The sequence below is a fragment of the Rhinopithecus bieti genome, unplaced genomic scaffold (genome assembly GCF_001698545.2).
Source record: "Rhinopithecus bieti isolate Rb0 unplaced genomic scaffold, ASM169854v2 scaffold_31173, whole genome shotgun sequence".
Taxonomy (NCBI): Eukaryota; Metazoa; Chordata; class Mammalia; order Primates; family Cercopithecidae; genus Rhinopithecus; species Rhinopithecus bieti.
This window is the reverse complement of record NW_016813861.1, coordinates 1,131,308-1,146,479: the sequence shown is the minus strand read 5'-3', so window position 1 is coordinate 1,146,479 and position 15,172 is coordinate 1,131,308. Positions and strand designations below refer to the sequence as shown.

The window sequence follows — 15,172 nt, the reverse complement described above, 5'->3', positions numbered from 1 at the left end:
ACAGGGTCTCACTCTTTCACCCAGGCTGGAGTACAGTGGCATGATCATGGCTCACCACAGCCCCTACCTTCCAGGCTTGAGCTATCCTCCTGCCTCAGCTTCCCAAGTAGCTGGGACCACAGGTGTGTGCCACTATGTCTGGCTAATTTTTTTAAAAAAATTTTTGTAGAGCTGGGAATTTTACTATGTTGTCCAGTCTGGTCTTGAACTCTCGGGCTCAAGTGATCCTCCCACCTTAGTTTCCAAAGTGCTGGGATTATAGGTGTGAGCCACCGTGCCTGGCCTCCGCGATTTTCATTGTAGCCTCCTTGTTATTTCTCCCTCCCTTTCTCTCTCTCTCCCTGTCACACACACACACTCCAATGTTTTCAAAGTGTTGGCTACACGTAATTCTATTTAGTGACCAAAAACTTAATTAACTACAGAATAAAACCATAATTTCATTAGGTATTGTTGAAGCATAGAAGTAACAAAAATAAAAATAAAATAAAATAGGTGAAAGTTAAAAAAATAAAATGACTACTAGAGAATTTGGGAAGAGAAGTACCTTTTTTAATTGATATATAAATTATAGTTATTTAATTTAGAAAACAATAACTTTAGTGTTTCTAGAAAGTAGATGGCATTTCTAAAAAATAGTTACATACACTTGATAAAGAACAGATATTCCTTCTGCATTTAGAACTTTATGAGTTATTGTTACAATTAGTAAGGCTAAATTCTAACACAAAGGACTATAATAAAACATTCTTTGAATATTAAAATAATTCCCCCAAAACCTATATTAAGCTTTACAAATTTCAGGCAAGTCATTCCATCTGAAACTCTGTCCAAGATATACATGGCTGTGAGTAATGTGTTTCTGTGAAAGTCTTTTGGATGAAAATAATGAACTTTGGGTTTTAGAATATTTGATTTACTGCCTTTGGGTTCCTCTCCTGCCTGTTTCTCTTGCTAAACATTCAGACTGAGACTTTACGGTGACTAATCTTACTCCATTCTTGGACGTTCTGCCTCTGTAGTGGGGAAGGAGACCCTCCTGGATTATGGTGAATATTTAGCTTTGAATCAAATGAATGTTTAAATCTCTAAGACTTGCAATAATGTTGAATTTGGCTGGATACCCTGTGGTTATATTTTAAGCCTTTAAAAATATACAGATTCTCAAATAGTGACAAGCTTTTTTCCTAATTTTTTTTTTCCTGCCTAGCAACTTTGTTATTATCCTCACTGTCTACTTCAAACAAACTGTATGCAGTTTACAATTCTTGTAGCATATGGTTGCTGCCTACAAGCACTTTGTGTGCCTTGGCAAACAGCCACATGCAACATTGAAGAATGGTTTCCTGGATGAGTACTAGAGAATTTTGTTTCTATCATTTTTCTACTTGAGTTCAACTTTTAAGATACAGTTGGGTTAGACATTGTTTCTTTCTTCCCTTCTCCCTCCTTCCTTTCTTCCTTCCCTTTCCTCTCTCTCCCTTTCTTCTTTCCTGTTTCATTGTTGCAGCTATCCTTTACCCTAGGTAATTTATGTTGTATCATTAGAGGTTCAGTGATATCAGTATCATTAGAGGTTCTTATCAAGCAATGTTAATATAATACTCATGCTGACAATCCCAAGTGTTTCTAGCTTTTGCCTTCTCTTGAATCCTCACCTATATTTCAAATCATTTTGATTAAAATCCATTGGTTTTTTGTTTTGTACCTCTGGTCTAAAGAGAAATCCTCATGGCAGAAACCGTGTTGGTTTGTAAGCCTCATCACTGATAAATTGAGACCCAGTGTAGATTTCTGTTTTGGAAAAACAATAGGTTTATTTAGCATTAATTGAGATGAGGGCTGGGTGTAATTTCCTACTGCAAAGGAGAAATTGGGAAGGAAGGATCAGAAGAAGCTTTTAGAATATAGGCTGGGTCTGACAGCAAGAGATGAATATTCTGTCTTGAGACATTGGTAGTGCAAGAGGCAGGGGATCAAAGCACAACCCCGTCTTAGTGTGAGGTCCCTTAACCCCTCAATCCCTAGCTCCCTTTCCCACTTCCAACCCTTCCCTTGCAGGAAGCCTGGATTGGGACGCCCTGGCACATGAGGGGGCGGCAAAGCAATGGACTGAGAAGTATAGGAGAAGCAGCTGCCAAGAGGTGAGCTTGGGTTTCTCTTTTCTGTTTTGGGCCCCTTGTGGCCATCTTTGTCCATACTGTCTGCACAGATTGCAGTCTAACTGCTTTTCTGTCATTTGCTCGGCTGGTTGAATTCATTTATCTACCACTGGGTTACTTATTTTTGCCCAACATAATGATAGCCTAAATACTTATGGTCCAAACTCACTTCGGATTTATAGAGCATTAGTCTACCATAGTCCCAAGTGCAAGTAAGAGATCATTTTTTGATTAGCATCTAAATATTCTGCACTGAGAAAAACGCTCTAGTGAGAGAAATGTATGTGTAATAATGCATTTATATAATCATATATAAAATATATACCTGTATATATGTATATAAACACACATATTCACACATCTACACATATGTGTATATATACATGTACATACACACATATGTATATATTATGTATATGTATAGTTTAAGTGTAACCTGGACATCCATAAATTACTATGGAACTTATTAAACTATATATCCAGATAAGCAGAACATCACATTTTCAGTATTTATATATTGCAGTAGAAGTCTTTAAACATCAAATCTTACTGGTGATTAACAAATTTAATTAAGTATTATCTTAACAGAAAGGTAATATAAATTTGCTATCTGATGTTTTGTTGCCCTTTGGGAAAATTATACTGTCAACCAGTGTTAAATAGAAAACCTTCAAATCAGTTACAAATTGGCAACAAATAGCAAAGCCTGAATGAATGTGTTCTGCATAACATTAAAAAACGACTTGATCCTAATTCTCTTACATTTGACATCTCTAGCCCTTAATGCCTTTTTCGGAAAACAATCTGTGATGCTGAAGATGCAAAGAGTCAGGAAGAAGCCTCTGAAGGCATGGCGAGGCTTAGTCGACACCTTCCAGATTGGTGTCAGCCAGGTTGGGCGGCTGAGGCCCAGCTGAGGCCCCTACTGGCAGCTCCTCTGCTACTGCTGGTGGGGGCTGCCTACTGGGCTCGCATGCAGGCACCATGGCTGCAACGTGCTCTTCAACTGTGCATGCTGGAGTAGGCACATCTGCCTCCATCTCCGGTAGCGAGGCCTCGGTGGGAGCCTGTGGGGCCTGACCGGAAGCTTCTGCCTCTGGCTTCCAGGACTGCTGATCAGCCTGTGCTCCAACAGGGAGACCCTCGCATTGGGTTTGTGCTTCCAACCCGGCAGGCGAGTTACTAGCCTTGGAAGGAGGTTCAGCCTCACTGCCTTCTTCGGCTTCAGCCCAAGGAGTTAGGGGAAGCAGGGGACTCTCTGAATCCCGTGAAGGGATCAGAGGGGGTTGCTCTGGCTCTTTGAGAGCGGCATCACTGCTCTCCTGAGAACTGCTGATTTTGGGTTGGGTTTCTTTGGACTGATGCGGGGTTGACTGTGGATGATGAATTATCATGAAGGCTGTGGCCAGATTTTTCACAGCAGTTTGGACACTATTAACCTCCTCTGCGTCAATCTCTTGATCCACAGAGACGTTTGACTCTGGCTCTTCATCAGAGGTGTGCTGACTTTGGTCATCCTTTCCAGATACTTTTGTGTCTCTGATTTTTTTGTAGAGTTCGTTTCTCTCTTCTTGTAAAGCACGGCAGAGGTTCTCTAGCCTCCCAATTTTCATCACGAAGCACTCATATTCTTTAGCTCTCAGTGCTTTCTGTGATGTGAAAACACACGCACATACATGCACAGACGAAATGACATGATACCAAAATGTCCAGGATGCTCTCTGGAAACAAGCAAAACTATTTTTCCTAGAATTTGTCTACTAGGCTCTGGGACCTGGCCACAGAGTAGGGGCTGAAGAGATGCTTGGTTATGGACATCACTTCCTTTTTTTTTTTTTTGGCATTGTGTACTAGACTGGTAGATTTTTAATCACCATAGCCTGTTCACTGGGAAAGAAAGATAGTCAGGCTTCCTTCTGCTTTGGTCCATAGCCTCTCAAATCTTAGAGTAGATGAATTTTCTGCTTCTGAGACTTAGAAGGTAGAAGCAAGACTTGTGGCAAGATAAATGAGATGGATTGGGACTTAGGTCTCAGCAATGCCTTCCTTATCTATTCTATGAATAAACTACTATGTGCTAATCCCAGCAGCCATTTGATTTATGTTGATGAGTAATAAGTATATCTCTTTGGAATTGGTTACAATTTGGGAAGAATTGTTAGAACAGTAATTATAATCATAAAAATTCACCACATACTAATTCATGATGCTGGCTGCTCAAATGGTTCAATTTTTTCTTTGAGAAATGTCTGTGTATTTGTGCATGAAAATGTTCCTAATTATCTCACTCCTTTACCCCACCTCTTAGCTACTCTTTCCCTTTGAGACCCTTTTTTCCCACTTGTTATACATGGAGAGACCTTCACCTGTAAACCCTACTTCTCAGATCAGGGGCCATGTATCTCTGCCTTTGGACTCTCAAAATCTACTTGGAGCCTGACATGAGATCAGTACTTAAATTTCTATTGGAGGAATTAAAAAGAGATCTCTCTATATCTGTTTATATTAGAAAATAGCACATGCACTGGACGCTTGGGCTGGTGTCTTCTTGCAGTGTATTCAAATCAACTGATTAATTTATTCAGCACCTGTTATGTGTCAGACACTGGGAAAATTCAAAGTAAAGTAAGACACTCATCCTACCTTTAAGGAATTCACAGCCCTTAAAGGGGACAGCTGCCCTGGGTACAGCTACTGAATCAACAGGTAAGGATGTGACTTAGGGTCACAAAGCTCTTTGTGAGTCTGGACCTGATTCTAAATGAACTTTGCTCTTTTTATATTTATTACAATTTAAAATGTCACATCCCTCCACCAAAAATTCAGCTCCTTTTCAAACATAACCATTTGTACTATTATCAGGTTATAATTATATCATAAGTATGAATATATTGACTAGACAGAGGGGATTAAAGCTAAGGGAGAAACTTCCTCACCTCTTCAATCATGTCCAACAGAGCTTTGTTACAGTTCTCAAATCGGGCTTTCCATGTGGCTGTGTCCTTTTCCAGCTTCTTCATTTTCTTAGTTGTCTACAGAAATTAGAGTGTGTGAGTGTTAATCTTGAAGAGTTAATATATCAAGGAAGCTATTAGCTCCATATGTGAGACCAGGAGAAGTCCTTTTGTTACCAGCTGCTAAAGCAAACAAATGTTCAATGTCAAGAATGAAGATTGCAGCAGAGCCATGATTTATTTCTGAGCCAGCTAGGGCAGTGGTGAGCAAACTTATTTGCACCTGAGCCAATTCAGGAAACGGGAAATGACTTAGGGGGCACATGGTTTTGTCACTGCTTTTTCTTTCATTTAAAAGAAGAATATCTTTATGGAGTCCCATGAACAAGCCTGTAATTTAGGATGTTTACGGTATTGAACAGAAGACTATCACAGTGGGAAAGCTGGCATGGCCTTTTTAGCCATTAAAATGTTGATAATATCTGGGCACATCTGAGAAGTAGCTGCACAAAAGCAGCCTCTGTATTTTCTGGGTCTTTATATTTATAGAGTGAGGTAGAGTTCACAAAAATCCTTGCAACAGTCCCACAAGGAAGGTTCTATTTTCAGCCCCGATTTTATAAATGTGGAAACCAAAGTTCAGAGAGGTAGAGTAATATTTAGGTGAGTTAACAGGAGAGTGGGGCTGCCATTCTTTTATTTCATTTAATGAAGCATATGGAATGTGTGGTGGTCACCAGGCCCTGGGCTGGGTGCGAGGAAGTGAGAAGTGAATAAAATGCAGCCCATCTTTTTTGAACCTGAGGCTACTCACGTTCTTGTTTGTAGGATCTCTTCTTTGCTTGGATGAAGTGGAGAACAAGGCATGTATTCAGGTGCAGCTTTCCTGGATGAAACATAGCTGGGCACTCGTGGCATGGTGCCAAGCTGCCTGAGGCTGGGTACCCATGGAGGCCAAAGGCTGGGCCCAAGATTGTCAGCCCCTGGCTCTATAGAGAAGCTAGGTTTTTAATTTTGATCATATTTTAATTTAGTAGTTTGTAAACTTCTTTTTTTGTTGTTTTCTTATTTTTCTGTTTTGTTTTGTTGTTGTTTGTTTTTTACTCTGCGCCAGGCTAGAGTGTAGTGGTGCGATCTCGGCTCACTGCAAACTCTGCCTCCCGAGTTCAAGCGATTCTCCTGCCTCCGCCTCCTGAGTAGCTGGGATTACAGGCGCCTGCCACCACACCTGGCTAATTTTTTGTATTTTCAGTAGAAACAGGGTTTCACCATGTTGGCCAGGTGGTCTCGAACTCCTGACCTCAAGTGATCCACCAGCCTTGGCCTCCCAAAATGTGGGGATTGCAGGCATGAGCCACTGCGCCCAGCCAGTTGTTTGTAAACTTTAAGGTCATCTATCTTTTTAAGAATGTGGTGAAAGCTGTGGGACCACACTTCACAAAAATGTGCATATGGGCAGCTTTTTTTGCTAATTTCTAGGGAGTTCTCAGGTCAACTACTAACCCCAGATTAAGAACTCCTGATTTAATATTTATTCCACTCTTAAAAGTACATAATTTTGAAGTAAAAACATTTTTTTCTGTTCTAATTTATACCAATCTTAAAATGCTAGAATTAAAAAAAAAAAAAATTTAAGAAAATAGATAGTTCTATTCTGCAGTGGGAGAACTGTAACATTTAACAAGTGTCAATCTTCTTCAGGTTACTCATTTAATTGTAAAATATATCATAGTATTTTAAAAATATATTTTAAGAGGATGTTTTCTACACTTTAAAACCATTAATGGCAATCGCTGTTCAGAAACACAGTTCTGATGCTGATTTTGTATTGGGAAGACACTGAACAAGCTTTAAACATTACATTAAATAATAATACTTGCACCTTATATTTGAAAATAATTGTAAAAGTTTAAATCCCTTCCAAAATACATTAATTTAACTTCACAATCTTGTGAGTTAGGCAGGGGAAAGTAGTATCTGCATAGATTAAAAAAAAAAAAAATTAGAGGCCAGGAGTGGTGGCTCATGCCTGTAATTCCAGCACTTTGAGAGGCCGCGGTGGGTGGATCACATGAGGTGAAGTGTTCGAGACCAGCCTGACCAACATGGTGAAACCCCGTCTTTACTAAAAATATAAATTAACCAGACATGGTCGTGCATGCCTGTAATCCCAGCTACTTGGGAGGCTGAGGCAGGAGAATCGCTTGAACCCGGGAGGCAGAGGTTGCAGTGAGCCGAGATCGTGCCATTGCACCCTAGCCTGGGCAACAAAAGCAAAATTCCATCTCAAAAAAAGAAAAAAAATTAGATTCAGGAAGTTAAGTGAATTGTCCAGCACCACTGGAGAATTCAATTCAGGCTTTCATCTTCTCATTCAAGGCTCTGTCAGTTATATCATATTATATAAGTTGAGTTTTCTTCTAAGAAGGTTCTTGTAAGATGGCATTTCCTATTCTAACATTCTTTTGTATATTTGTATAAAGGTTTTTTTTTTGTTTTTTTTTTTGAGACAGAGTCTTGCTCTGTTGCCTAGGCTGGAGTGCAGTGGCACGATCTCGCTCACTGCAACCTCTGCCTCCCGGGTTCAAGCGATTCTCCTGCCTCACCCTCCTGAGTAGCTGGGATTACAGGCACGTGCCACCATGCCCGGCTAATTTTTGTGTTTTTAGTAGAGACGGGGTTCACCATCTTGGCCAGGCTGGTCTCAAACTCCTGACCTTGTGATCCGCCCACCTTGGCCTCCCAAAGTGCTGGAATTACAGGCATGAGCCTGTAATTTTACGGGCATGAGCCCGGCCAAATTTTTTTCTTTTTTTTTTTAATTCTTAAAAGGTTATATTTTGACTTTAGTATATACAACATAATGTTAAATTGCTAGCTCTGTGTGTGTGTGTGTTTTTTTTTTTAGTTATCCATGGGTTAGAAAAGAACTATTCTTTCTCAGAGTGAAAATGTAACCTAGAATTTTTGTACTTCTGCTAACATTAATTCACTAGATACTTACCAATTAAAAAATACAACCCAAACCTCATTCCTGCTTATAAACATTTCATTACTTCGTGAAATGCACCAAAATATCCTACTGAGAGAAAAAGGAAACCAAAGGAAATTTGCCTGTCAAAATAGAAAATGTCAGTATTTTGTTGGTGATAAGCAATACTATAAGCAATACTCACTTTGTCCATTTCCTGTTTGAAAGTGGCAAACACTTCATTGCTTTTTGTTAGTGTGCTCTGGAATTCTTCAAACCTTCCTGAGTAGAGAGTGAGCTGTAAACAGAGGAAAGAGTGGATCTTTCAGAATACTTCCAGAAGAAAACAACAGGTCATTGTTCATTATTTAAAAGAATTCTCAATATAGGATTAGTAATATGTTTAGTTATTTTATTTACTACACGATTAACCTAGGTCAGTGAGCATGATTGAAATGCTTCTTTAAAATAAAAATGAAAACATAGCCCAGGCGCGGTGGCTCACGCCTGTGATGCCAACACTTTGGGAGGCCAAGGCAGATGGATCACCTGAGGTCAAGAGTTTGAGACCAGTCTGGCCAACACGGTGAAACCCCATCTCTACTAAAATACAAAATTAGCCGGGCGTGGTGGTGGGCACCTGTAATCCCAGCTACTTGGGATGCTGAGGCAGGAGAATCACTTGAACCCGGGAGGTGGAGGTTGCAGTGAGCTGAGATCGTGCCGTTGCACTCCAGCCTGGGCAACAAGAGCGAAACTCCATCTCAAAAAAAAAAAAAAAAAAAAAAAAAAAAAAAAAAAAAAAAAAAAAAAAAAAAGAAAAGAAAAATGAAAAAAGAAAATATGGTATCATTATATTAAAACTTTTATTAACATATGTTGAGTACTATGTGCATGGACTATATGTACAAAAGTATTTAACACATGCATCTGCATTTGAGGGACCTGCACTTCTAATGGGAAGACCATCTCAAAGACAACTTGACTATGGGACAATGGCTGCAAAGTCAAGTCAGTTAAGGACAGTGGGTGATCGAAGAAGGTGAGCATGGCAGGTGATCATGTGAGTCACATGTTTATGGAGAAGGTGAACCTGGAACTTGGTCTTGAAGGAAGGGAAAAATTAGACAAATGAAAAGATGTGATAAAGGAAATGTGGGCTGGACACGGACAAGGGCCATTACCATGATGCAGGTTGTACACCACTCTAGGCAGTTGCCATTTCTGTTTCAGACATCAGAGTTTTGTATGTTTCTGAATATGGCATTCCAGCCAATAGCAGTTAAATGTCCCTTTTAATCAAAATCAGTTTATTGCATCAGTTTTCAACAGATGGAAGTGATGAGTCTTGAAAAATAGATGCCTTTTTCTAATTTGCAGAGAAGCATTGTATGGGTTAGCATTTGGCAAGTGTGTAGCTCACCATAGAGACATGGTGAGGAGCATTTGTATTGCCAAGTCCTTAATTCTAGCACTTGCATTCGGGGTGGAAATGGGGCAACACAGGGAATCAAAGTGTGTAAATACTTGATCGTTAATGACAGTGATAAAATAATAAAATCTTGTCTTTGAAAATAATATTAGGGTAGCATGTTTTGAAAGAGAGAGGATTTAGTATGGATGATTCAGATTGGTCAAGACTCAATTTTCAAATGAATCTTTGGTACTCTTGAATGTCCAGAATAGTCCCAAGTCCTCAAATGGGTATAACATGTTCATACAACACATTTTTTTTGTATGAAGAAGCAGACTTGCAGCATCCATCAACAAACAAGGGCCCTGGCTGCACTGGATAGACTAGGAAGGCTGGGTTATCAGCTGGAAGGAAGGCATCGACCAGTGTTATCAGTGTGAGTGTCTTTTTTAAAGGACAGAAAGCAGCCTGAATGAAAGCTGGCAGATTGGAGAGTTTCCAGTCTTGGGGGGGTGGGGTGTGTGAGAGGGAGTATGTATGAGTCAAACAATCCCTAGAGCCCAGAAAATTGCTTATCTAGAATGGGTTTTCCCCAATAATTTGGAGTAGCAGAGATTTTACTGCAGTAGACAGCAATGATAACATAAATTATTTCTGTAGAATATAGATTATCCAAAGAAAAGCCAAATGACAGCTGATCATCATTTTGAAATGTCTCATTAGTACTGTGAGTATGTGACAGAACCCAAATTTGTTTCTCATGATTCCTTGACACACAGATTAAAGAAGACAGAGTAAAGGGGCATCAAGGAATCCGTGGCCAAGAAGGGGCTCCAGGGTTTTACACACAGACTCTCTCTCTCACACACATGCATGGTGCATAAGGCAATATTTACTGTGGGTTTTTTTCTTTCTTTCTTTTAAGAGACAGTCTGATTCTGTCCTCCAGGCTGGAGTGCAACTGTGTGATCCTAGCTCACTGCAGCCTCAACCTCCTGGGCTTAAGGGGCCCTCCTGCATCAGCCTCCAGGGTAGCTATGACTACAGGCACATGCCACCATGCCTGGCTTTTTTTTTTTTTACCTAGGCTGGTCTCACACTCCTGGCCTCAAGCAATCCTCCTGCCTCAACCTCCCAAAGTGTTTGGATTACAGGTATGAGCCACTGTACCCAGCCAATCATGTGCAATGCACTCTGACATATTCTGCTCAATTGTGTTTTCATTTTTTTTTTTTTTTTTTTTTTTTTTCAAAATACTGGCTGGAATCCACTGTGGGCCAGAATTAATTTCAGGGACCACATATGGGTCAAACCTCTTAGTCGGAGACACTGTGCCCTAGGGTTAGCTCTTGGGGACTGGCTACCTACCCTGCACATCATCCATTGGCCTAGGGTGGGAACAGCTACCCCCAGCAGATCCTGGTCACCTTCTGTCACAACATCTTTTCATTTGTATTCTCAGTCCAGCCTCTTTTGTTAAATTTTTTCCTTAATTTCTCCCCATTCTTTCTCCAACTTATCAGTAACTCTAGCAGAATTACGTAGACGGCAGACACTGGGGTCTCCTGAGCTGATCCTCCCGATCCCTCTTGCAGCCCTGTAGTTGCAGGCTGCAGCAGACGGGGCAGGAGTGAGCACGTGTCTGGTCCTTCTCACAGATGCAGCCTTGTTGGAATCAGCAAGAACAACCATTCCCAGGACTTCAGCCTCAACATGAGCTAACAGACATTAAAAACTCTCAGGTTCGATTGTCTTCACTTGACTGTGTAAGGCTGTCCTCATGTCTTACTTTTCCATGTGTACCTGTTAAATTTTTCCATCGTGTCTCAAAGTGACGGCTTTATAAAAGAAAAAGGCAGAATGTTCTTTGTGGTGTACTAATTGGGCAGATTTTGTTTCTGTTTCTTATGTTTTCTTGTTGCTGGCTCATTAGCATGGAGAAGACAGACACACCCAGAGTTCTGAGAAGTAGTATCTTGATTCATCACCAGCTCTTCTGTGCTTTTTCTAGTTACGGTTTTAGTTTTTGTTTTCTATTAAATAAATTGTAGTAAAATACACATAACACAAAAGTTACCATCCTAACCATTTTTAAGTGTATAGTTCAGAATTGCTAAGTATGTTTCCAACGTGGTGTAACCAATCTCCAGAACTTTTAACATCTTGCAAAATGGAAACTTTATAGACATTAAACAACAATTCCCCATTTCTTCCTTCCAGTGACCAGTCTAACATTTGCTTTTCTTCCTATTTGACCTCTCTGTCTGGTGGCAAAAACTATGGATTTCTCAGATAACTCTAACACTCTCCTACTTACTAAACATTTGTACTTCTTGTTTACTAAATGGATATTTGTTTGGGAGCGTCTTCCCTCTCACTATCGTGCTGACATGATGCATGTCTGGTTTCATGTGTCATGTTCCCAGTCTCACGTTGGTATTTCAGAGAGCCAGGGAAGGACATCCAGAGGTCATGCACAGATTTCCCCTGCCAGAGGCACAAATAGAAACAAACTCTTCTATGATTAGAACAACAACAAAAATTGCCTCAATATTTCACTTTTAAATGGGCCAACTGATAAACACAGTCTTTTCACTGAGCACTAAATTTTAATTACAGACATTTATAGAGTATGGGAAACAGCTGTGTTCGGGAATCATCTTGGTGAACCTCTGAGATTTGGTTTGGGAGTAAGTCCCATGACAAGAACAGGTGCAGCAGTGCTCTCCTCTCACCCTGTAGAGGTATGGGGAGGATTTCAGACTTTAAAGACTCTGATTACATGTTTTAACAATTTACCCACTGATCTTTCCCCTTGGGTAGTATTTTGTGTCCACATCAGATATTGCTGACTTCCCACATCTGCTACTGTCTTCATCCTTATTGATCCAATGAATAGTCTATTTGTAGTGACAATTGTATCCCATTGATCGTCTCTGACATTTATTCTGTTGCCTTGGCTTGTATAATTGAAAGCCAGACATCGCTTCCCTAAGTGAGAAGCCTGCCCTCAATTGGCCAGCAGATGTCTTGTGACTGAAAAGTGACTTCTCTAGGAAAATAACACAATCTGTCCTTGATAATTCTCTTGCCCAGACCTTAGAAATGGGGCCTTCACCTTGGCCTCCTGCTACTCCCACCCCTTTAAAGACAGTGTAAAACCAAAGGAAATGTTGGAGTGTTACGCAGAAGAATCTGTGATAGAGTTTGTTTTCAAAGTTTAAAAGTTTTAAAATATAATGTTGATACTTTTAATGAGGAGCTTGTTTAAACACGATTACATGTAGGGATTCAGGACCTCTATTTTCTTCTTGAGGCTTAAGTAATTACTGGAATTTCAAAGGTAACTTGAAGACAAAAAAGAAAGACAAAGGAGGGTTCTTGCAATTAGTGAGGCTGCTTGCCTGCACTGTGGAACACTGCGGGCAATGGAGAAGAAGGCGGGGTCAACTTAGCTTAGGGCCACACTTCTTCAGCTCTGGAAGTTCTCTATGCTCATGAACTACAGCAGAATAGCATCTTGAGATCATCTTTTCCAGTGGTTCTTCAACTTTTTTGCAACTTAAGACTCCTGTTGGGCTGGGTGTGGTGGCTCATGCCTGTAATCCAGCACTTTGGGAGGCCGAGGCGTGTGGATCATGAGGTCAGGAGATCAAGATCATCCTGGCTAACACGGTGAAAGCCTGTCTCTACTAAAAACACAGAAAATTAGCCGGACATGGAGGTGGGCACCTGTAGTCCCAGCTACTCGGGAGGCTGAGGTAGGAGAATGGTGTGAACCCAGGAGGCGGAGCTTGCAGTGAGCCGACATCACACCACTGCACTCCAGCCTGGGCGACAGAGAGAGACTCCATCTCAAAAAAAAGTCTCCTGTTGTCTCATATTTCCTTATATGAATACTTACCTATGAAATACTACTACTAGTTCATACACTAATTAATAGTCAAGCAGAGATTTTTCTCTCACTTATTGATGATTATATCGCCAAACCTAGAACCATGCCTAGCACTTAGCAGATGCTCAGTAAATATTGGTTGAATTAATTATGCTTATTTTGGGCCAGACACTGAGCAAAATGCTTTGCATGCATGACTTGAAAACCAACTACATATATTATATATGCATTAACTGATTTTCCTTTTAAAAATTTAAACATAGGCATAATTTCCATCCACAGTTGCTGAGCAAGAGGTGAAGTAATATCAGAAACAACTACATTTTAGATAGGAGCTGCTACCTTATGTGCTGATGTTTGGGAAACGCTGAAAAGTGATAGGCCTCTCAGGGGTTGCAGGACTCCAGACTGGGGTCATTGATTCATTATAGCACTTTCATTTTGCAGACAAGGAAATTCAGTTCCTTAGAGGTTTAGGTGAGTTGCACAGGGTCACATAGCTTCTCAAAGAGCTAGGACTGGGACCTGGTGCCTGGACTCGGGGATGAATGAGGAACAACAGCAAATCTAGAACCCCTGGTTGATGGTTTTTTAAGTTTGAGGGAGTATAGGTGGGAAATTAGATCAAAACCTTTGTATTTGTATTGTACAGGTCATTAAAGGCCTTGATTCTGATGCCAGCTGAGTGAATCACTCTGTCGCCCGCAGTTTAACAATATAATCTACTCTGGTCAAGTTGATTGTCTTCATTTTGCCTGGAGGAGTAGAGATTGCATGTAGCAGATGATGTGAACAGTGCACAGCTTCAAGTATTATTTGTTGTTCCCCTCAAGGCTCTGTGTGGTGAATGAGGCACAGATAGAATTAGAGGCCTTGGCTTGATTCCTTGAGGTCACACCCCCTTTCCTTCTGCTAGACAGCCAGCAGCCACCCACCCACCCTACACCATGATGCGATGAGTTCCGTGACTGCCTTAAGGATGACCTTGAGTTTGTAACTCCGGGCTCTTTGATTCAGACACATTATGGTTCTAACCTCTATGCACCTAGTGTATTAAAACAATTCTTCTTTATTATCAGAGAATAGTTCATACTGGAGAAAATAATTTATTATTGCTTTGCTATATACACATTGCAGATATATGCTTTAAGAAGGCCAGATATGAAAATGTTCCCTGTATTTTGTCTATGTAGTGGTATAATCTGTGATTTTAAATTTCTTATTTGCTTTTTTCTTTTACAATGAACACCATTTGTGTGTGTGTGTGTGTGTGTGTGTTTACGATGAACAAGTACTCAGCTGTCAGCACATAAACATTTACAAATCTTAAATTAGTGATGCCCAGCTTGGAAGGCTTCTGATTTCCTTGCCTTCAGTGAATTTCTCCGTGTGACCTTACAGTTCCTTTAGCACTTGGGTGTTTCCCGGGGCAGCAGAAGTCCTTCTGTGGCCCGTGGCAGGACGGTACTCCTGGAACCCACAGGGACCATTATTTAGGATGGGCAGAGCCCCAAGGTAGGGGGAAGATGGGTAGGTCTGGTTTTCTTCCAGAGTCAGCTGGGGCATAAATGTCCAGAATGGTCCCCCTTTTTTTTTAGAATCTGAAATAGGACCCCCCAGAGTCTAACAGAAGCACATAAAAGTTACCACGCAGCCAAATCAAAATGGTTCCTGACTTGCCTGCCACTTCTATCCATTCATCACTGACAAGGCCAACCTCTGATGGCACAGAAACTTGAATGGTGACTATTTTTCTCATTTCTTTTCTTTTTCTTT

General features: G+C 40.6%; 1 protein-coding gene across 1 annotated transcript in view; it reads right to left on the bottom strand.

Annotated features, from left to right (window-relative positions):
• Positions 1-530: 530 nt before the first annotated feature.
• Positions 531-15,172, bottom strand: part of TXLNB (taxilin beta) — a 52,497-nt gene continuing 37,855 nt past the window's right edge. The window contains exons 8-10 of the mRNA XM_017848987.1: positions 8,293-8,385; positions 5,099-5,194; positions 531-3,811 (exon numbers count right to left, since the gene is read on the bottom strand). Coding sequence (XP_017704476.1) covers positions 3,023-3,811; positions 5,099-5,194; positions 8,293-8,385 — 978 coding nt within the window. The 3' untranslated portion in view covers positions 531-3,022. The remainder of the gene's footprint in view (positions 3,812-5,098; positions 5,195-8,292; positions 8,386-15,172) is intronic.